We start from the raw sequence: 21,354 nt of genomic DNA, 5'->3' as shown, positions 1-21,354 counted from the left end.
GAAGAGCAGCAGTCAGAAAATAACTGTAAAGATGCTATATCTGTTAACAGTTTGCATCTCTTGTGAGAGCACCACAATTACGCTGGAGAACTTTCAGTCACCTTGTTATTTCTTTCTTTCTCCATATCACCATATTATTATCATTTTTTTCTTTCTCATGCAGTAATCATGGGAAAACAGAACAGCAAACTGACCCCGGAGGTGCTGGAGGACCTTGTGAAGAACACAGAGTTTAATGAACATGAGCTCAAGCAGTGGTACAAGGGCTTCCTGAAAGACTGTCCCAGCGGTCGACTAAACCTGGATGAGTTCCAGCAGCTCTATGTTAAGGTGAGAGACTAGTCAAGCATACTCTGGCCTTTTACTAAGGGACAGTCCCCCCAGAAATGAATTTTCTGTCATTATTTACTCACCCTCATGTTGTTCCAAACCTGTTTGACTTTCTCCTTTTGATCTTTTTTTTTCTTTATATAATGGGCTGCAACAATTTTTTTTGTTGTTGTTGTAATTTTAGCTTTTTGCGGTGCTGCAGAAGAGAGAAAGTCATACAGATGTAAAATGACTAGAGGTTGAGTAAATTATGACAGAGTTTTCAATTTTGGAAGGACTATCACATGTCACATTGAGATATGTGTCAGTTCTCTATTAGATTTTTTCACCATTTTGACTGAAGCCTGTAAACACCTGTCAAACATTGGTTAAAAAGACAACAACCTGGCAACCATTCAGAACACCGTTGCAACTGCATGGCAACTAGTAAGTTTGAAATAACATGAAATTCTACTTTGAGGATTATTGAAAAAAACCATGCAAGTTATGGAAAAAAATATATAGTTGGGTTTAAAAAGAAACATCAGGAAAACAGAGAAAAGGTTAAAAAAAAATAAAACCTGGGGCCTGTAAAACAAAATATAAACAAGCAAAGAAAACCTGACAACCATTCAGAACACCCTAGCAACCAGTAAATATAAAATTCTACTTTAAGGATTATTGAATATAACAATGCAAGTTTTAAAAAAATATGGATTTAATAAAATGATAAAAAAAGAAGAGGGCTAGAAAGGAACGTGAGTGGCATAGTATGTTTAACGTGAGACAGTAGGGTTACACAATTTACTGGAGCGAAGCACAAACTACGGTCAAAGCGGCCGTCTGTGAAATTGCATTCATAGAACGAATGTGACGCAGTGAGATGTGAGGGCCTCAGTGAAAACACACTGTTAGATGTACTTCTACCCACTGCGCAGTGCCCACTTATTTTTTAATGAATTGCCATGGAATGAACCTGAAGCAATGAACAGAACCTGCTGTGGCGGCTGAAGAAAATTCTGACATGAAAATCAATAACCGTTCACAAATCCCTCTTAAAGGAACAGTTCATTCAAAAATTAAAATGCTGTCATTAATTACTAACTTTCATACCAATCCAGAGACATGTCGGCAGACATTAAGCAGAGCTTTTCAAGCTCCAAAAAAGACAGAATAGCATCATAAAAGTAGTATTTTTACAACTAAAAACAATTTAGAATAGACCATTTAGATTGTAGACTCAGAAGTAAAAGTCCACTGTGATTGGCTAACAGTTGTGGATGTTTGACAGCCTACATCCTTCATAGTTGGACAATGCTGTGATTTAGGGTAAAACGCATAAATACTCAGTAGATATCAAACGATCTGTAATTACAGATTAATCAATAGTGAGCACGTAATAAAAACAGTTCCTCGCACTTGTGTGGTGCAACATTACTGTCGTATACATATACTGTTCCAATATAGTCACACAGCATCATCTTTTAGGTTCCATCTTTCTAAAAATCCTGTGTTGACTTGTGCCTTGTTTGTAAATGAATCCGCAGTAAAATGAAGTGAATAAAGGACCAAGTTCTTACTGACGCGGTCTGGATCTTTATTAAAATACATTTCATCCTGGCACTGAACAGAGGCTTGTTGTTTTCGGAGCATTTTTATCATTAGATTTCTGCATAGACCTGCATTTGCCTCTCTTGTTATTTACAGTAAATGTGTGAATTGGTGGGTGGGGCTAAACAGGCAGTGATGTAGAAGCAAGTGTTGATCTTCTTCTTTGGAGGCGGAGTTTAGCCACAGTGTTACATCATAAATTGTCATTTTAGCAGATTGGCATTAATATAAGCTGATTTTAGTACTATAGAGAAAGTTTTGAGTTCTGAAACTTGCAGGATGTTTTTATACTACAATGACTTCTTATATGTCAAAAGATCCAGGGAATTTAGATTTTTCAGTTCATGACCCCTTTAAACATGAAAATTTAGAAAACGATTGAGACCATTGTTTTTATGTAAAGCAAAACATTTACAAACTAATTAACAGACTGAAATCTTATTTTTCCCCCCTGGAGTTCTTCCCTTATGGTGACGCATCGAAGTTTGCACAGCATGCGTTCAGGACCTTTGATAAGAATAGTGACGGTACTATCGACTTCAGAGAGTTCATCTGCGCCCTGTCCATCACGTCACGGGGAAGCTTTGAGCAGAAGCTCAACTGGGCCTTCAACATGTACGACCTGGATGGAGACGGCAAGATCACTCGAGTGGAGATGTTGGAGATTATAGAGGTACAGAAAATCTGTTTATTATAAATCTGCCAGTGGATGAATCCATTTACATAAGTACTTTCCACAAATGGGGTACAAAATAAGGCCTGGATGTCTAAAAAGCACCAGGAGGGCAAACTAAATATAATATCAGCCAATTTATTTTCGAATGATCTCATCTAAGATTTGCAATATTCGCAACCAAATCACAACACTTGTTATTTTGATATTTGAGCAATAAAAATAAAATAAATAAGAATGAGTAAAAAGGTTGAAGACTCACCCTAAATAAGATTGTTTTCAATAGGTTGTAAAAAACTATTTGTTTAAAAAAAATAATGAAATATATACATATAAAATAATAAATACAAATTTTAACTACTAAAAAGTGCATAATGCCTAACCAGGTTGGAGATTCATCCTAATTTTATTTTATTATGCCTTTAATTTCAATAAACAAACAAAAAAAACTATTTGTATGAGCATATCTAATAGTTCTCATAACAAAATAAAATGCCTCTAATTCTCTAATAAAAATGAAGCTGGTTTATTTTCTACTTATTTTATATATGGTCTGCAATTTTTGTAATAAACATTTTAGTTAATGTCCAAACAGAAGTCCTGCGATTTTGATATTTGAGCAATAAATATGAAAACATAAATAAATAAAATAAATAAAAACATTCATAAAACATTCATAAAATTCATCCTAAATTGGTTGCTTTTATTTGCAATAAATTTAAGAAAATTATGTGCATTATAATATCTAATTGTTCTTGTAACAAAATAAAATACCTACAATGCTCTGAAGCTGATTTATATGTATTAGTACATTTATACAGAGAACAGAGATAATTTTGATATTTGAGCAATAAATATTAAATAATGAATACAATTAATAAAAATGTCATGAACTCATTTTGGCTGATAGCCGATGTCGATTCAGATATATTTCCTTTTGTTTGGAAACAACACCAAGTCTGACCTGTGCAGATATTATAAAACAAATTATTTTTCATTTTGGTTAGTTTTTAACAAAAACTAAAAAAAAAAAAAAAAAGAGAATTAAATAAACAATGAAGTTATTTTATAATGGGAATTCATTGAAAGCTTTGAAAATAACTATAAAGCAATCCGTAACATTTTATTTGAATATTTAACATTTGTAGTTTTCATAATCTTAAAAAAAAAAGATTACAAATGAATGGGTAAATCTGTACATCTGTATATATATATATATATATATATATATATATATAAACTATTTTACAAGTGTCTTGTTTGTCCATTTTTATTCCTGAAAGCTATACCCTCTGACCTTTAAATCAAACCATTCTTGTATTTTTATGACATAATTTGTATTAACTATGACATCATTGCTGCTTTTTGTAATCAGAATCAGAATTTTAATGTTATTTGTGTATTTTACTTTCATTTTATTACAAGTAGGCCAACAGCGCCCCCTAAGTAAATAAAAGGCCTTGCCAGACAGGCATTAGGCCCCTGGGGAGGCTGCAGCTGCTAGTGATGCACGCGCTAGTGAATCATGCATCACTAATTATATCTAATAGTTCTTTTAACACAAAAGCTTACAAATGCTTTAAGGGTGAAGCTGATTTATTTTCTACTCATTTTATTTATTGCATTGTTTTAGGATGTCTAAACAGAGACACTGTAATTTTGAGCAATTGATAATAAATCAGTACAATAAATAAAAATATGTCACAATGAGTAACAAGGTTGTGGATTCATCCTAATTTAGCACTTTTATTTATTGATTGTTTTAGTTTCATAATCTAATTGTTTAAAGGTGAGGTGTGTGACGTCTGCACCACTAGTGGCATCGAACAGAATTGCGATCTGTATGTTTGAGTGACTCAACGGGCCTGGACATAATTTGCTTGGTGATGCTAGTGGCACAGAAAGTAGACACTTCGACTTCATTTAAAATGAACACGTATCATATTTATGGAAAGTGCCAATGGCAAAACAGATGCCTCCTCGTGTCATTAAAGCCATCTTTTCTCCTCTTTGTGTGAAGGCTATTTATAAAATGGTGGGCACGGTGATAATGATGAAGATGAACGAGGACGGTCTGACACCAGAGCAAAGAGTGGATCGGATCTTCAGCAAGATGGATAAAAACAACGACGACCAGATCACACTAGACGAGTTCAAAGAAGCCGCCAAGAGTGACCCGTCCATTGTACTGCTCTTGCAGTGCGACATGCAGAAGTGAGGCATGCTCCGGACTGACCAGTCATCCGTTTCCACTCTCATTTCCACAAGAGTAACATGTTTGGACTACTTTTAAATAAACTTTCTTTTTGTGATCGCACAACTAGTATGCATGAGAATGTTAACTGCTAAAGAGTTTAAAGTATATGTGTTTAATTTCCAACATGCAACAACGTGAGACGTGTAAATCAAACACGTCCAGTTGTTTTCACACATCCATCGTCAGTTTAGTGCTCCGCCGTATTTCATTTCTAGCTGCAATACTTCCGATCACACACACACACACACACACACACATACACAGACACTACATTTACTGCTATAATTCACGCAGCAGTTTGGGAACCGAAACACGTCACACTAAATGTTACGATGAAATCAGTCTGTTGAACTTCAATACTCTAAATTAAGGAGGGCGGAGATTTTTATGCAGCCCTCCTTCCAAATGTGCTTGTACTTGAGAATTTAAATGTAAGTTATTTGCATGCATGTCCTAAGTGTAATAACCTACTCTCTCTTCATTTCGGCAACCTTGATGAATAATACAAGGAAGGCCTTATATAAATGATAGTATCAATAACAATACCAATGTGTGAGATTTACATTTGTTCCTCATCTATCCATTAGATGTTCTCCCTCGGGTGCATGTTCTCTCTTAAAGACGTACGATGTGTGTGGTAAAAGCTTTCTGTAAGGCACACGTTCCAGCCCTGCCACCATTGTTATTTGCATCTGCTGGTTTCAACATACTTTGCACTGTCACAAGGACCTAATAACCAGTTTAACCAGTCTAAAACCAACGTTTCTTTCTCTTAATGTTAAAAACACCACCACTGACATTTTTCTTATTGTGTTAAACTTTTTTTACTTTGCACAGTATCATCGCCACATGCATGAATGGTTGCCTGTGAATTCGTTTTAGTAATAATACAGAAAGGGCAATGTAACATAATTAAGATAATTTTCCCTGGAGGGTGTTTAGTAATGGATCCGCTTCCCCTGGTATTATGACAAAACCTTATCCTAAATGGGTTTGGTACACGTTTACTCCTAGTGTGCTGCATTTTTATTCAACCGTTTTTTGTAAAACAGTATTTCTACTCAATACCCATGGTTTTTAGCTGCATCCCTCAGAAGCAACAATTAATTCCAGAGCCCTAGTTATTTTATTCTGTACATTCTCTAACCTCCGTATGTTATGTTCTCTTTTAGATTTTAAAATATGGCATCCCAGATCTCCCGCTTTCACATCCTGTGACACTCAGGATGGCATCAATCTCTTTGGAGGAGAATTAGTAAAATGCAACTGCCCAATCAATAGTGTATATGTTTGCCCTGTAAATATTTGTACCTAATACGGTAAAGCCAAATTGAAGCAGTCATTTAATTGTTTAATATGAGTTTTGTGTTTTATTTGTGGCATGTCTTCAGCTCGGTATGTAACAGTTGCACTGACGACATTGTGATTAAAATCAATAAACTATCTATGGGTTGTTTTCAAAACGCAGGTGCTTGGTCGTGTGTGAGCACAAAACAGATGGTTAACAATATCTAGGAACAGCATTGTGGTTTATTACAGAGGATGCTGGTTTAAACTGACAAAAACATACAGAAACGGTCTTCTGCATGAGCAGGTGCTAATGGCTGGAAACTGAAAGGAATATTTTACCAAAAATGAAAAGTCACTGACACTCGGGACATCCAAGATGTAGATGAGTTTGTTTCTTCATCAGAATAGATTTGTTGAAATGTAGCATTGCATCACTTGCTCACCAATGGATCCTCTGCAGTGAATGGGTGCCGTCAGAATGAGAGTCCAAGCAGCTGATAAAAATGTCTCCCGATTCAAACTAAACTACTTTTTTTTTTACTAAAGAAAGCAATATTACAGTATGTACATAGGACTCGTATTAAGCTGAAGCTAAGTTTGAAGTTAAAAACATCTTAATAATGTATTTGTTTCTTACAAGCAGTTTTTTACTTTTAAACTGTTAAAAGTTAACTGATGTGAGTGGTGTAGATTACTTTTGGATTATGGTGATTTTTATCATCTGTTTGTAGTCTCATTCTGACGGCACCCATTCACTGCAGAGGATCCATTGGTGAGCATGTAATGTATTTTCTCCAAATCTGTTCTGATGAAGAAACAAACTAATCTACATACTGGATGGACTGAAGGTAATTAATTACATTTTTGGGTGAACTATTCCTTAAGCCTCCTTTTTTTTCCACAAAAGACCAGATGAACCTTGGATGAAATGGCATGGACTTCACTTCACAATCACACAAATTATGCGAACGCTTTGCACTTTTAAAACATCCTTTGCAGAGGAACTAGAACCATAAAACTTGTTTAAAAATAAATAAAAGCAAACACAAACTGTACAAACACATCAACTTTACACACGTTCAGTACAGTCTCTCCAGGCAATGTCTGTAGCTAACGCACATCTCACTCCTCCTCCGCTTCTCTCTCTGGATCCTGAAGCTGGTGGATCGTAATATGGGCACTTTTAGGCAGATGGCTGAAAGATAACACAAAGAAACATTTTTATATTAACTCTATAATTTATTGCTGTGCAAGAAGAGTGTTTTGGATCTCTAATTGACTTAACACCTTAACAAATCAACATTTCAAAGAAAATGTTCTCATTATGCTTTGAAAGGCTTTTTTTTTACGCTTTTGTCCTGGTTTACAATTATGCATTTGATTGCCTTCTGACTGCAAACTAATTAACTAATCACTAGTTCAGCAAGCCATAATTAAGACACCTGGCTTTAGGGTTTGTGGTCTACAAACTGTTTGTATTTCCTGCCTGAATAACTGCGATTATGAAGACAGGAAAAGCTGATAATGAAAGAATACGGTTACTCTGAGATACATATGGCATCTCACAAAAACTTTCAAGAATCAGTCATATTTCAGCACTGAATTCGTTCTGCACTGAATTATATATCATGATAACATTTGTTGTACTGAATTTTTAAATTTATGCAGATTTGCATTTTAAAAAAGAAAGGAAATCTACAGTATGTGTCCAGAATGGATGGTTTCATTACTGTATGAAAATCAGATTTTTAATTTTTTTGACAAATTACAAAACCTATGATGGTCCTAAAAACAGGCATCATACATTAAAGTATTTTTTTGCATGATGATATTCATACTGAAGTTCTCATTTGTAAACACCCATGTTTAAACACTCATGATTTGTACCATTAACTCTCTTTAATGGGTTTGAATTAATTAAAAAATTAAATTTTCTTTTGATAAAAATATTAGAAAACAATTTATTTATGCTGTTTTTAACTTTCAAACAAAGATTAGAAAGATGAATTTCATTGCATATTTTGTTTTGGAGTGAAATATCAACCACACATGTTTTGGAGTGAGATTCACCTTATAATGCGTAATAACTTTTATTTACCTGGTGGACTGAGGGGTGATGAAGATGAATTGTCGCAGATGCTGACGTTCTGAAAGTGCTACAAGCATGTTCATTGAAATGCTGCGATTATGCATGTCCTTAAAAATACAAAACAGCTTTGTTAAACTATGAAATATTTACTTGTAAAATATTAACATTAAATGCACGGAATGTATTCTTTAAGTCATTATATGGATAAGCGTATGTACCATATAAACATCAAATTCATCTAGGCACCGGAAGGGCGACTCAGTAATTTCCCAGAGTGCCAGAATGAAGCAGACAGTGGAGAAGGAGCGCTCGCCTCCCGACAGGGAACGCATGTCATTGACATTGTTTTTTTCCTGACCGGGGGGTTTCACCTGAGCCGAAACAAGAAACATTCATCACAGAAAACCCAGGACGTTGTGCACTTATTTTAACACTAGGTATACCTCAAATCCGGTATTCAGTTTCCACAAAAATATGAAGCAGCACAACTGTTTTCAACATCGATAATAATTAATGTTTCTTGAGCAGCCAATCAGCAAAGTAAGGTGATTTCTGAAGCATCATGTGACACTGAAGACTGGAGAAATGATGCTGAAAATTCAGCTTTGATCACAGAAATATATTTACATTTTAACGTATATTCAAATAGTTATTATAAATTCTGAGTAATATTTCAAAATATTACTAATTTAACTCTATATGTGATCAAACAAACGCAACCTTACTTAAAATAATTTTAATTTATGATATATTTAATTTATCTATCTATCTATCTATCTATCTATCTATCTATCTATCTATCTATCTATCTATATATATATATATATATATGACCCAGAGATATTTTCATGAGATTCATCCCGTTAGTTGATTCACTTTGTTGTCAGAGCAAATTGACGTTTAAATACACCTTACTGCCAGATGTAACTTACTGAAATGGACAGAGTTTCATTGATGTGATTAAACATCATAGAGCCACAGCAGTTCAGCTGCATCATGAAGTTGTTGAAGTACAGCTTGCACCTCACAGAAAGTGACCTGGAAACACGATTCAAACAGACACTGTAAGGACAAGAGAGGCAATCTTTCAAACAGAAACATACTGTAGCCCAAAACTGTGATGTTAAATGGTTAGTTCACCCAAAAATGAAAAGTAGGCTGCGTTTTACTCACCCCCATGGCATCCTAGGTTTATATGACTTTCTTCTTTGAGTCGGAGTTACATAAAAAATTATCTTTGACCTCTCAAGCTCTATTGTTGCAGTCAACGGGTGTTGCATTGCTTCAGTAAAAAAGATGTGAAATAAATAGTGCTCTTCCATATAAATAAAAAAAAAACGTGTCTCACACAGCTCCGGGGGGTGAACAAAGTTTTCCTTTAGCAACTCTGCGTTTTTTGTAAGAAAAATATCCATATTCAAAACATAATAATAATCACTTGAATCTAGTTCGCGCTCACAGTTGTAAATAAAGCAGTTCTGGGGAAATGACGTATGAGGTCAGTTTTGCGCATGCGGCACTCAAAAGTGACGCACGTAGAAACTCCAGCGCAGCGGAGAGTTCAAAATAAAACAACGGTCACTAATTAGAAGTACAAAATGAGGATTTGTACAGAAAAATGTCAGAGGATTTCGATATAAGCCAAGAGGAGATTGTTTTTCCTTTCATAACGTAAGGAAACTTTGCTTCTTTTGATCCTGTTAACAAATGTTGGTTTTCACGAGACTAGTGAATTATTACGTTTTGAATATGGATATTTTTCTTACAAAAATGCATCAAGTCGCCACAGGAAGCTTTTGTTCACCCCTGGAGATGTTTTTTTTTATTTTTATGGATGGGCGCTTTTTATTTCACATCTTTTGGACTGATGCACTGCATCACCTGCTGACTGCAACAATAGAGCTTGAAAGATCAAAGACGATTTTTAATATAACTTCGACTGGATTCGTCTAAAGGAAGAAAGTCATATACTCCTCAGGGGTGGGTTAAACGCAGCCTAATTTTCATTTTTGGGTGAATTAACCTTTTAACGGTGTTATACTAAGTTACCGGCGCATTGATTTGTATCTGTCCTGACGGTCAATCATGATGTGGTCGAGACGATCAATAAACTTCCTGAGATCCCTCAGCTGGCTGGATTTGCTTTTGTAATTAGTGTGAGCCTCTGCGTACTCTCTGGAAAAATACATTCTTCAGTAGTTTATTTCAGTTCTATGCAACAACAAAAAAATGCAGACTTTTCAAATTTGCTTTTTTATTTATCTCTAAAATGCTACTTCCAGTGTATAAAATAAAATAGCAAAAAATAAATAAATTAAACAAAATGAGCCATCAGTCGAAACTATTTCCTTAAAAATTATGTCAGATCTAAACTAAAATGAAATAAAATGCACATTTCAAATTTGTGTCAGTGGAGCTTCATTTGTACTGAATCTGGAAGACTTTTTTGAAATACCTGATAACTTGTTCCTTGTCACCGTGGCTGCTCTCTTCCGTACTGATTTTTTGTCGTAGGCGTGTGATTTCGGCATCGATACATTTGGCACTCTGATCTATCTGCTGTCGCACAGGACAGATCTCTTTGGCTTTGGCTTCGCAATCCTACAAAAGTTCACCGTTACCAAACAATGAACAAGTCCTATATTTTACCATAATTGAGCATCGCGTTAGTTCAGTCAGGCCACGTTAGTCACGCTTGCATCAGCTGACAGTCAGCTGTTCCTGACATGTACCAATCCAGTCTTGACACCTATCACCTGCAGTCTATTTAAATTCCCATTCTTCATCCTCTCTTCCATCACATAGCTTCTTGCAATTAACTCCCTCCTCCAACCCTAACTCCACCAACTGAACCTGTAATCCGATTTAACTTTGTTCTTTCTTTACAGTCTCTTCATTGGAAGCAGTCTCTATCACATTTTGTTTACAACTCATGTAATTGTGAATTGTAATTATATATGCTTATAATGGTTCTGTTCTGTACCCCAGGGGGGTTTGTCTTGCTGCTCTCCCCGCTCTGTCTAAGCATGGTTGCATGGACGGGGGGTGCAGTGTTGCCCAGAACATAACCGTACCGCCAACACTAACTGTATGCAATATAATTGTCATAAATATACTTGACGGAAGTGGTCCTGATTGAACTGCTGTTTAGATGAAAACAATATGAACATTTGGTGACACTGTAGATAAGGAAATACGTATGCACTATTAATTAAGAGTTTTTCTTCAATAAACTCCTATTTTGAAGCTTAATGATAATTAGTTAGTTTATTGTTAAGTTTATGTCTGAGGTACGATTAAGGGATCTAAAATATGGTAATACAGAATATGTGCTTTAGAAGTACTAATAAACAGCTAAAATGCTAGTAATATGCATTTTAAGAAGCAACTAGTTAATAGTGAGCATTGGTCCTGAAAGTAAAGTGTTACTACAATTTTTTTACGAGAAGGAATGTTTTATATTATATGATGTAAAAAGCATGAAGGAGTGATCACCTGCATTTCTTCCTCTCTGAGTGACAAATCATCTTTCATGGTCTGAATATTAGCCTGATGATCCTCGAGTTTCTTCTCCAAGATCTTCAAGGTCTGATCAAGTTTACTGCACACAGCCTCTGCCTTAACCTGCTCCTCCTATTCAAGACAAATACATCTTTCAATAAACAATATGTGTGTGTGTGTGTGTGTGTGTTATATTTTGTACATAAAATCACAATTTTACAATTTCCAGGTTTTGCATGAATGTGGGAATCCTGTAGTGATTGATACCAATGGCAGTTTTAAGAAATACATGATATATATATATACATACATACATACATACACACATACAGGTATATTATATAATAAATAACAATATGTAAATTAAGTATTGCATTTTATACTGATCATCTCTCACCTTCAGTTGTTCAGTCTCATCTGAGAGTTGCTCCATTTTATTTTTCACATCTTTATATTTCTGATTAATACTTGAAAGCACTCTCTCGTGCTCCTTTAACTCATCCTGGGCCTCTTTCACGTTTCTCCTCTCCGATTCGATCTTCTGTTCATTTTCCTGTGCATCTTCTTCCTGTACATTTGACAAATGGCCTGTAACTCTGTCTCACAAAACACTAAACCTCAGTATTTTTGCCTGATAAAACCCGTAGAGACCTCACCAGGGAGCTGATGTCTTCAGCCTGCGCCTCTTCAATGTTCTCAAGTTCTGTTATGGAAGCTTTAACCTTATTTATACTTTCCTAAAAACAGGAATAAAGTATGCAGATGTTCGGACACAAATAACGACATGAACATGGATGGCACAATGGTGTTGCCTGTGCAGTTCAATACCTGATTCTTTTTGCAGGCCATGATGACACTCCGCAGCTTCTCCTCCATGAACTGAATGTCTTCCTTCACAGAAACCAAGTGAAGCTGGAAACGTGAAAGCTGAGCCTGACTGTTCTCCAGCTCTGACTCCACTAGACTGGAAATCAGTAAAGAAGAACGTAATTGCTTCTGATCATGCCATAAACAATCGGGCTTGTAATTGAAAAATAGTAGGTTCAAACTCTTTATTATTAGTAGTATTATTCAGTATTTGTGCAGATCACACTTGCCGTATTTCTGCCTCTGGGTCTCCACCGAGATATTTGACCAGTACTTCATGTTCAGGTGTGTAATAGCGATGGCTGAAGACCTGATCACCATCTGCAGTGAAGGCCTCACGGCAATTCTTGGGGGGTCTCGACCCCTGCATGACTCTTCTCGCACAAGCTTTCTCCTGTTTTAAAATAAAAACAATAACAAATTACATATTTTATAGAGCAACAATATCTATGGATAGATTGTGAAAAAATATTTCAGTTTAAAATAATCGTTTTCTATGTGAATCTATTTGCAAAATGTAATTTATTCTTTTATTACTCCAATCTTCAGTGTCACATGATCCTTCAGAAATAATTCTAATATGCTGATTTATTCATATTGGAAAAAGTTGGGTTGCTTAATATTTTTTTTGGAACTTGTGATACTTTTGTCAAGATTCTTTGATGAATAAAGAGTTAAAAAAGAAATCCTTTGTAATCGTATAAGTCTTTAATATCACTTTTTAAAAAAAAATCAAATGAACATATCCTTGCTGAATGAAAAAAAATATATAACTAATATATTAACATAATATACATATTTAAAAAGTATATATAATAAAAACATACCGACCCCAAACTTTTTAACAGTAGATATATTGAATCATTGAGAACACAGAATCTTTTTAACAAAAATAATTCTGTTTGGAATAAATGTGGTTCTTTTAAACATCAAAGAATCTTGAAAAAGTATCAGAGATTCTAAAAAAACATAATAAGCAGCACAACTGTTTCCAACATTGATAATAAACCAGGATATTAGAAAGATTTCTTTGAAGGATCATGTGACACTGAAGATTGGAGAAATGGCTGATGAAAATTCTGCATTGCTTCAGAGGAATAAATTCTACTTTAAGGTATACTAACGTAGAAAACAGTTATTTTAACTTTTAATAATATTTCACAATATTACTGTATAATTTATCAATTGAAAGCAGCCTTGGTGAGCAAAAGAAACGTCTTTAAAAAACATTTCAAATCTTACTGGTCCCAAACTTTAAAACAAATAATTTGTTTTTTTAAATATTATTTACACAAACAAATCTAAATCAGTTAAACACAAAAGTTGTCTTTTATTTAGATGTTTGCGCTCCATTGTTTATGTGTTATAAATGATTATAAATGCTTTTACTTATTATTATTTCTTAACAACTTACTTTGATAATCAGAATGCTCTCAATTCCCCTCATGTCAATCAGACAGTTTGTTATCACCGGGTTCTCGATATTGAGGCAGTCCAGCACAGATGGAAACTCAGGATGATGGACTCCACTGACAAGAACCATAGAAACATCATTTTTACAGTAGCTACATGAGACCTCTGACTCCATTTCTGGACACAGATATTTCTTACCGGCCTTGCAGGTTATAAACTCTGTCTGTGAATGGACACACCATAATCTGAGGCCTGCTGCCTTTGGGGAAGTATGAGGACATCAGTCCTTGCAGGACTTTTTCATCCCTGTAATTATCACAGCAAAAGGTTTTAAAGAAACCTCGTAAGCAACTCTCCACAGCCACGGCTAAACTGGGATCCTTTAGGCTGATGCATGCACCTGGTGAAGAAAAAACACTGCATTAGATGAATCTCAACTTGATTTGGCATTGCAAAGTTGAGTGACTCTTTGTAAATTTTAGTGAATAATCTGAAGGTACTGAGGGCCTCTCACCTATAGGCCCTACAGGTTTCTTGATGAATCGGCCCTGAGTGAAGGCTTTGTCGATGGACTCCAACAATTCTGGCATGTGATCGCCGAAGCGTCTCAGTCTGTTGGATCTGCTGGCCATTAGCTGTTTCTTTCTCTTCAGTTTGGACTCCAGAGAGACCTGGATGTTCTTTTCCTCCATGCTAAAAGATGATAAACACTCAGAAACTATCAAGATACATCATCAATCATGTACAGATGGTTCTTTCTTTAAAGGAGTCATGCAACTCATTTTAGGATCAGATTTAAGGAACAGTGGGTTTTTCAACTTGGAATGTATCCACAATACAAAAAATTCTTCAAATCATAAAAGACAAAGGAAACATTGTAAGACAAAAGTGGAGATTTTTTTCACATTTTAGGTTAATTTCAAGCCATGCCACGCAACATGTAAAATTAAAGCCATTGTGTTTTTTGCAAAGCAGGGTTGAATACGCCTTGTGTCACTCCACTTTCCTATCGTCCTCTTCACTGTCCATTCAAGTCCAATAAAAAAAATTTTTTTATAAAGTTGCCAGACTTTACCTCAGTTTATCATATTCCTCTCTTCCTTTAAGCAGAGCTTGTTGTTTGTCCTTAATCTCTTGATTCAGAGCGCTGGACTCTTTCTCAAGCTTTTCCAGTTGCTTTTTGAAGGCAGATATTTTTTTGAGGTGCTGTGCTTGCTCAGTCTCATGGCTTCTTCTGCCACTGATAAAAACGTGACATTGATAGCGGTGTCAAATTAGTCGGTTACTTAAACTACATGCTCAACTAAGTCTTTAAACAAATGCCAATTAAGAAATGGTTTGCAAAAATACTTTAGAGGTCTTCCCTCAACAAAAGGACTCACCCGTGACTTATTTTGTGAATTCGCTCCTGAAGAAGGCATTGCTCCTTTTCTAATTGTTTCAATTTATTCTCAGCGCGGAAGTAAACCACCTGAAAAACTGGCACTCTAAAAATCTATACAAACTCTTTGGAAATCAACAAGGACCCTGCTTATTAACTTAAAACAGTAGTTCACCCAGAAATTAAAAGCATGGAAGTATTTACTCTCCTCTTTCTTGCTTCCACGCAACACAAAATACTGCTCTTTTCCATTCAAAGATAGCAAATGACAAACAATCTGCATTAAATGTGTATGCAGACAGTCTCTGGCCACTTCATGCTTTCACAGAATGGGAAAGAGGAGCGCAAACACTCTTCAAAACGTCTCTTAATGTATTCCACAAAAAAACAATTTTCCTTTTTGGGTGACATATTCCTTTAAGAATAATAAATTACTACATTTGCCAATTGTTGCTCACATGTAAATGTTGAAACACTCATCCTAACTCTAAAAAGATGCATGTCTTCATTTAAAGTGAATATTAAAGAGATGTACACGTGTGAACGTGTGCCTCTTAAAAAAACACTGACTTTAGTAACAGTAATTAACAGAAAGAGAAAACAAAGACATCTCACCTCTTGACTTTTCAGTGCTTTCGTTTTGACTTTAATTTCTTCCTTCATCTTACAGCTCTCCTCTGCCAAACGCTCCTGCTCTTCTCTAAGAGTGCAAAGCTTCTTCTGAATGTCCTGCAATCTCTTTTCAGCAGTGGTAACTTTGCTCTTAAAAGCAAAGAGAAATATGTTTTACAGTCAAATCCGTACTAATGTAAGGAGGACAATACACACTTGTTTAAACCAGTACTAAAAACTATGAATGACATTCTGTTGAAAACATTCCTGTTTACACTACCATACAAAAGTTGGTTATAGTTATGATTTTTTTTGTGTGTTTTTGAAAGATGTCTGCATGCCCAAATCAGCATATTAGAACGATTTGTGACACTGAAGACTGGAGTAATGATGCTGAAAAATCAGCTTTGCATGACATGAATAAATTACATTTTAAAATCCATTCAAAAAGAAAACATGCCTTTTGAATTGTAATAATATTTCATAATATAACTGTTTAAACACAGCCTTGCTGAGCAGAAGAGACTTCATTAAAAAACATATCGCCCCCCCCCCCAAAACATAGTTTTAAAATAACATAATAAAACAGTCCAGATTAATACAGCTGATCACACAAACCTGACAGAGCTGCAGCTTTTCTTCCCGTTTACAGTCAGACTCTTCTTTTTCAATTTGTTCCATCAGTTGTTCAACAAGCCTCTCTTTCTCTCTCACCTACAACCAGCAAACAGAGCCACCACTGAACAGAGACTTTCTAATGCAAACGACTTTTCACACTTCTGTGAAGACGCACTAAAATAACTTACCAAACACCACGCCATCTTCTTTTTCAGGTCCTCTAGAGTCTGTCTCATGTTGTCGAGCGCTGACAAGCGTTCATATCTTTCTTTCTTTTGCAAAAACAACTGCCTGAGATCTTTAAGACACTAAAAATAGAAAGCGTGAGAAGATTGTGGTGACTGCTTGTTCATAACATGCATTAAGTATAAGAAACACTAATAAGGATGACTGACTATGAATTCACAAATCACCTCTTCTTGTCTTTCCACTTGTTCGCGTGTCAAGGCTTTAGTCTGCTTGATGTGAATGTAGTCTCTTTTCATTTGCTCCAGAAGAGTTGCTTTCATGAAAAACTTCAGGACAGCAAAGATAGGAATAGTGTGAAAACAGTTGGCCATACAACACTGATTCGGTTACTGAAGGCATAAATTAAAAATAAATCACCTTGTACTTGTCTGCTTCACTTTTTGAATGCAGGAACTGTTTGCTCATTTCTTGATTGAGCACTGAAACGGGATTGTCAACCTGTAATATGACATTTATAGAGAATTAGTGGTTTGCTTCATACAAACATCAGTAATAAAAACAACTAGATTTTAAAATAATTACTTAAATATTGCACTTAAATGCATGCAAGTCAGCTGTGAGCTGTTATTTTTTTCACCAAAAGTACCTGAATACCGAAATGGTCCAGTATAGCAGTTAACTCCTCTTTCTTTGTGGAAATGACATGGCCTAAAAATGGAGCAAATCCTAATGTAAATGAGGAAGTCCTATTTCTGATTTTACGTGTGAACAGGAAAAAGTAATTATATTACCAATTTTATTCTTGATTTTACAAGTCCTGCAACCGTCGCTTGTGATCCGATGCTCAATGGAGATGCTGTCGCCATAAATGTCACCTTTATAGGGGTCGTTCCCTCTGTTTTTTAATTTGACTTTAATGTCTGCAAAACTGTAAATTAAAGAATCAGAGTGCTTGTAAAAACGAAATTATCTTATGAAGAAATATTACAGCATTTTATTTCTAAAATATACTAACCCCTCTCCATATTTCACAAAGCCCTTCAGAGATGTTCCTCTGTTGGTTGTGGTTGCTTTTCCACCGAGGCCCACTATAAGAGCTGTCAGAATAGCACTTTTCCCAGCTTAGAGTGGAATAAAAAATAAAAACATGCATTGAGAAAAGACCCACATTGTTAATGCTTTCATGGTTTTTTTTTTTTTTTTTTTTTTTAAAGCTAATTCTTTTCAAAAGCCACTTTTGTGTTGGGGTCAGTTTGATCCCATTTTATTCTTTCGTGAATTTTTGTGCATTTATTTTCATGCAGGGTCATGAATGTGCACGCAAAATAAGTGTGTCTTTTGAAAAAGATTTACAAATTCCCCCATTGAACCAGATTTTTTTTCGATGCAATCTGCAAAAACTTATTTTTGTAACTTGTCAAAGTAAAATATAAATACATTACAATTGAAATACATCATAACTTATTAAATTTAGGACATTTCAAGAAAGTTTCACAGTCATAAAATGTGTTTAAGGTTGTTTTTGGTTGTTAATTTTTTGGATCTCAATTACAAGACTGAAAAGTAGTGTGAAAAAAATAATTTTAACATTAAATATAAACCCCAAAACTCAAAACTTAAATATAAAAATAGCAATAAAAACTATTTACACCAAGAACAAATAATGTTAAATATTATGTATTCATACTTGTAGTTATTTGCATCTCAGTTTACAAACAGTCGCTACAAATACTTGTGAAAATAAATAAATAAATAAATACATTTTGTGTCCCTTAAAACGGATGTGATTTATTTTTTGTATCGGACAAGCTACAATAGATGTTTTCTGTTTGTACATGAATCTTTAGTGTTTTTCATAGTGCTAATTTTTGGCAAATTGCAGGAAAACCAATGTGGTACCAGCAACAGGAGGGTTGCTTTCAAGTGTTTTCAGATGTTTGACTGGTACTGTAAATCATGACTATTTTATTAATTCAATCCAATAAAATAAACAAATCTGTTAAAATCTGATAGTTCTTACTTCCATTGTTCCCAACAATGAAGTTTACATTTGGTCCAAATTTGAAAGGTCCAAGCAAATGGTGACTCATAAAGTTCCTCAAAGTGATACTTTCTATCACGCCGATATCTCCCACACTCTGGAACAACAAAAAATAAATGTTATTTAAATCAGAACCCTCATTATAACATTTAGAAATGTCAGGCTCTGTTCAGGAAGTCACCAAACTGACCGAAGCAGAGAGTGAGTGATCTTGCTGGACTTCATCCTCCTCATCAACCTCCTCCTCATCCTGGACATGTGTTTTACCATCCGTCCTAGGAGTCTTAGAAGGCTTTAAAACATTGTGGACAAAAGACTTCCTCTTATTCATGGCAGAAAGATGCCCAGCCTAGAGCGCAGGAGGAGCACAGACACATCAGCATGCCTCTGGAAGCAACAGAGTTTACCTGCTTAACTATTAAAAAAAGCTATTATTAATTCTGCAGTTTTGTGAAACATGATATCTTAACCAAGGAAGTTCATATTTGATGTCACAAACTAAAATGTCACTGAAATGCCTTGATAAACATGTATGCTGCATCACAAAGAGGAACAATGGATGCGCTTGCGAACATGCCAACACATAGTTCAACTGACAAGGATGAACAGGTGCACAGCCAAATGTTACATTACAATCGCATACGGACACACAATTTAACAGTGCATGAGTTTATTAAATTAATCACGTATATACGTACCCATTCCTCTGCATCTGGAAAGTGAATGTGTCTTATTGAGGACTTCCTGGTTGACAGACAGCGCGCAGCTCCAAATAACTCCACCCTCCGAATAATGACTGTTAAACTTCAGACCACATTAGCTTGTTTAAGCTATATGAATATGTCCATATAAACTTAATTTGTAGAATATTCTGAACGGAAATCCCCTCGTAAAGCATTTTATTTTTGCTTAAATATATTTTAGTACTATAAAGTCACCTTTTGGTCTCCTACAAACAGTATGATGATTCATTATTTATTGTGCATTTCAATTGTGGCCAATGAGACTGTGCTATTTTTTTTATACGTAAGTATGTTTTGAGGCAGATCAATTCGTTTTTATAGGATCTAAGTATTAAAACATATCTTTGAAGGACAACTTGCGCCAAAACGAGGGTATAAATCACGCGTTCGTCACGTGACGCGCGCTCTTAATTGACATCAATGTGATTGAGTGTAAAAACTTCCAGTGGCGTTTTTTAGGCTCCTTTGTACTCGGTAAAGTCATGGTATTCGTATATGCGATGGGGAGAAATTCACCTTGGTAAGTTTTCTTTGACGAATTAATCGTTTGTTACGAGTGGAATCAACGAGTTAAAACGGGTTTAAGGTTCAAACTAAAATTAGCACTAAGGGCTTGATTCACGAGCCATTGAATAAGCCACAACATCTGTAGGTTTTGATAAAGTCAGCAGATAGATGAGTAATTTTAACTCCTAGATAGCTTATTTTATGCTTTTACAGGTCCAGACATGCCCTCTGTTGAATAATTTGTAATTTGACTTAGATTTTCCCCCTTTGGTTTGTCAAGCTAACTTAAATAGAAATATATTAGTATTGTGATATATACTTATTCTATTGTTTAATAATGCTTTTTCATCTGCATGTGTCATTAACAGGTTGACTAACATTTCATTTATTATTATAATGTTTTGTGTTATTATAATGGGTTGTATCATTAGGTCACTATAAACTGAATAATTAAATGCAGTAAATACGGGTTAATTCATAAAAGTGTAATTATTTACTGTACTTAACCTTATTTCCAAGGCTCCAAGCCCATATGCTTTTATTTCTTTTTATTTAATAAAATAAAATATTTCTGTGCTGCTCTTTTCTATACAATGACAAGTTGTCATTAATTTTCTAAATACAAACTATAGATTGAATTGTTAAAAATCATCCATGCAACCTTTTTTTTTTTTTTTTTTTATAACACACACAGACAGCTTGATTTGACTATATTCTATAATTGGAACAAAAATAGTTTAACATGTTTTGTCCTGTCAGGTGATTTGAAAGATACTGTACGCACTGTTTGAGAGACAAATTATAATTTGGTGTTATATCCTTATTTGCAAATGTTGGAAGTCCGTGCAAGTATTTTCATTTTGCGTAAAGGCTCATCCTGGCAGCAAGTTTCCATTAAACTTTACAGGCTTCACTGAATGAGTGCCATACACAAAATATGACTTTTTTTTTTTTTCTGACTGACAGTTATTTTGATAAATCATTGAAGTTAATCGAAATCCATTGATTATCATTACTTGCAGCCCTGTATTGTATGGTAAAGAAACCCAAGTGATGACTTTGTATTTGTTTGTAAATTATTATTCATAAAAAAATTGTGTGTGTGTGTGGGGCGGGGGGGGGGGGTGAACTATTCTTTTAACAATGTGTGTTTTTTTTTTTTTTCCAGATTCTCCCTATTTATGCTCCTAAACCATTTTGAAAGACAAGATTCTCAACCAAGATGTGTTCATTTCCTGGTTTGCCAGTAGTTG

At 35.0% G+C, this 21,354-nt stretch overlaps 2 protein-coding genes across 2 annotated transcripts; one reads left to right on the top strand and one right to left on the bottom strand.

The window, feature by feature from the left end:
• Window positions 1–144: 144 nt before the first annotated feature.
• On the top strand, window positions 145–6,313 carry vsnl1b (visinin-like 1b). Its single transcript, XM_059518473.1, has 3 exons — window positions 145–330; window positions 2,378–2,593; window positions 4,614–6,313. Exons 1-3 carry the CDS (start codon window positions 169–171, stop codon window positions 4,809–4,811), a joined length of 576 nt encoding a protein of 191 aa, XP_059374456.1. The 5' UTR covers window positions 145–168; the 3' UTR covers window positions 4,812–6,313.
• A 605-nt stretch (window positions 6,314–6,918) lies between these two features.
• LOC132111300 (structural maintenance of chromosomes protein 6-like) lies at window positions 6,919–19,650 on the bottom strand. Its single transcript, XM_059518472.1, has 27 exons — window positions 19,550–19,650; window positions 19,042–19,200; window positions 18,831–18,948; window positions 17,826–17,931; window positions 17,602–17,738; window positions 17,457–17,518; window positions 17,228–17,308; window positions 17,035–17,136; window positions 16,810–16,929; window positions 16,622–16,717; window positions 16,007–16,153; window positions 15,393–15,481; window positions 15,086–15,250; window positions 14,525–14,703; window positions 14,209–14,410; window positions 14,012–14,126; window positions 12,828–12,991; window positions 12,559–12,694; window positions 12,387–12,467; window positions 12,128–12,298; window positions 11,725–11,862; window positions 10,685–10,830; window positions 10,279–10,404; window positions 9,162–9,267; window positions 8,448–8,600; window positions 8,239–8,336; window positions 6,919–7,335 (listed from the first exon to the last, which is right to left on the bottom strand). The coding sequence occupies exons 2-27, from the start codon at window positions 19,180–19,182 to the stop codon at window positions 7,263–7,265; spliced, it is 3,252 nt and encodes a 1,083-aa protein (XP_059374455.1). The 5' UTR covers window positions 19,183–19,200; window positions 19,550–19,650; the 3' UTR covers window positions 6,919–7,262.
• Between the last annotated feature and the right edge of the window lie 1,704 nt (window positions 19,651–21,354).

Source organism: Carassius carassius, chromosome 31, assembly GCF_963082965.1.
Source record: "Carassius carassius chromosome 31, fCarCar2.1, whole genome shotgun sequence".
Classification (NCBI taxonomy): domain Eukaryota; kingdom Metazoa; phylum Chordata; class Actinopteri; order Cypriniformes; family Cyprinidae; genus Carassius; species Carassius carassius.
This window is presented reverse-complemented; position numbering and strand designations above follow the sequence as displayed.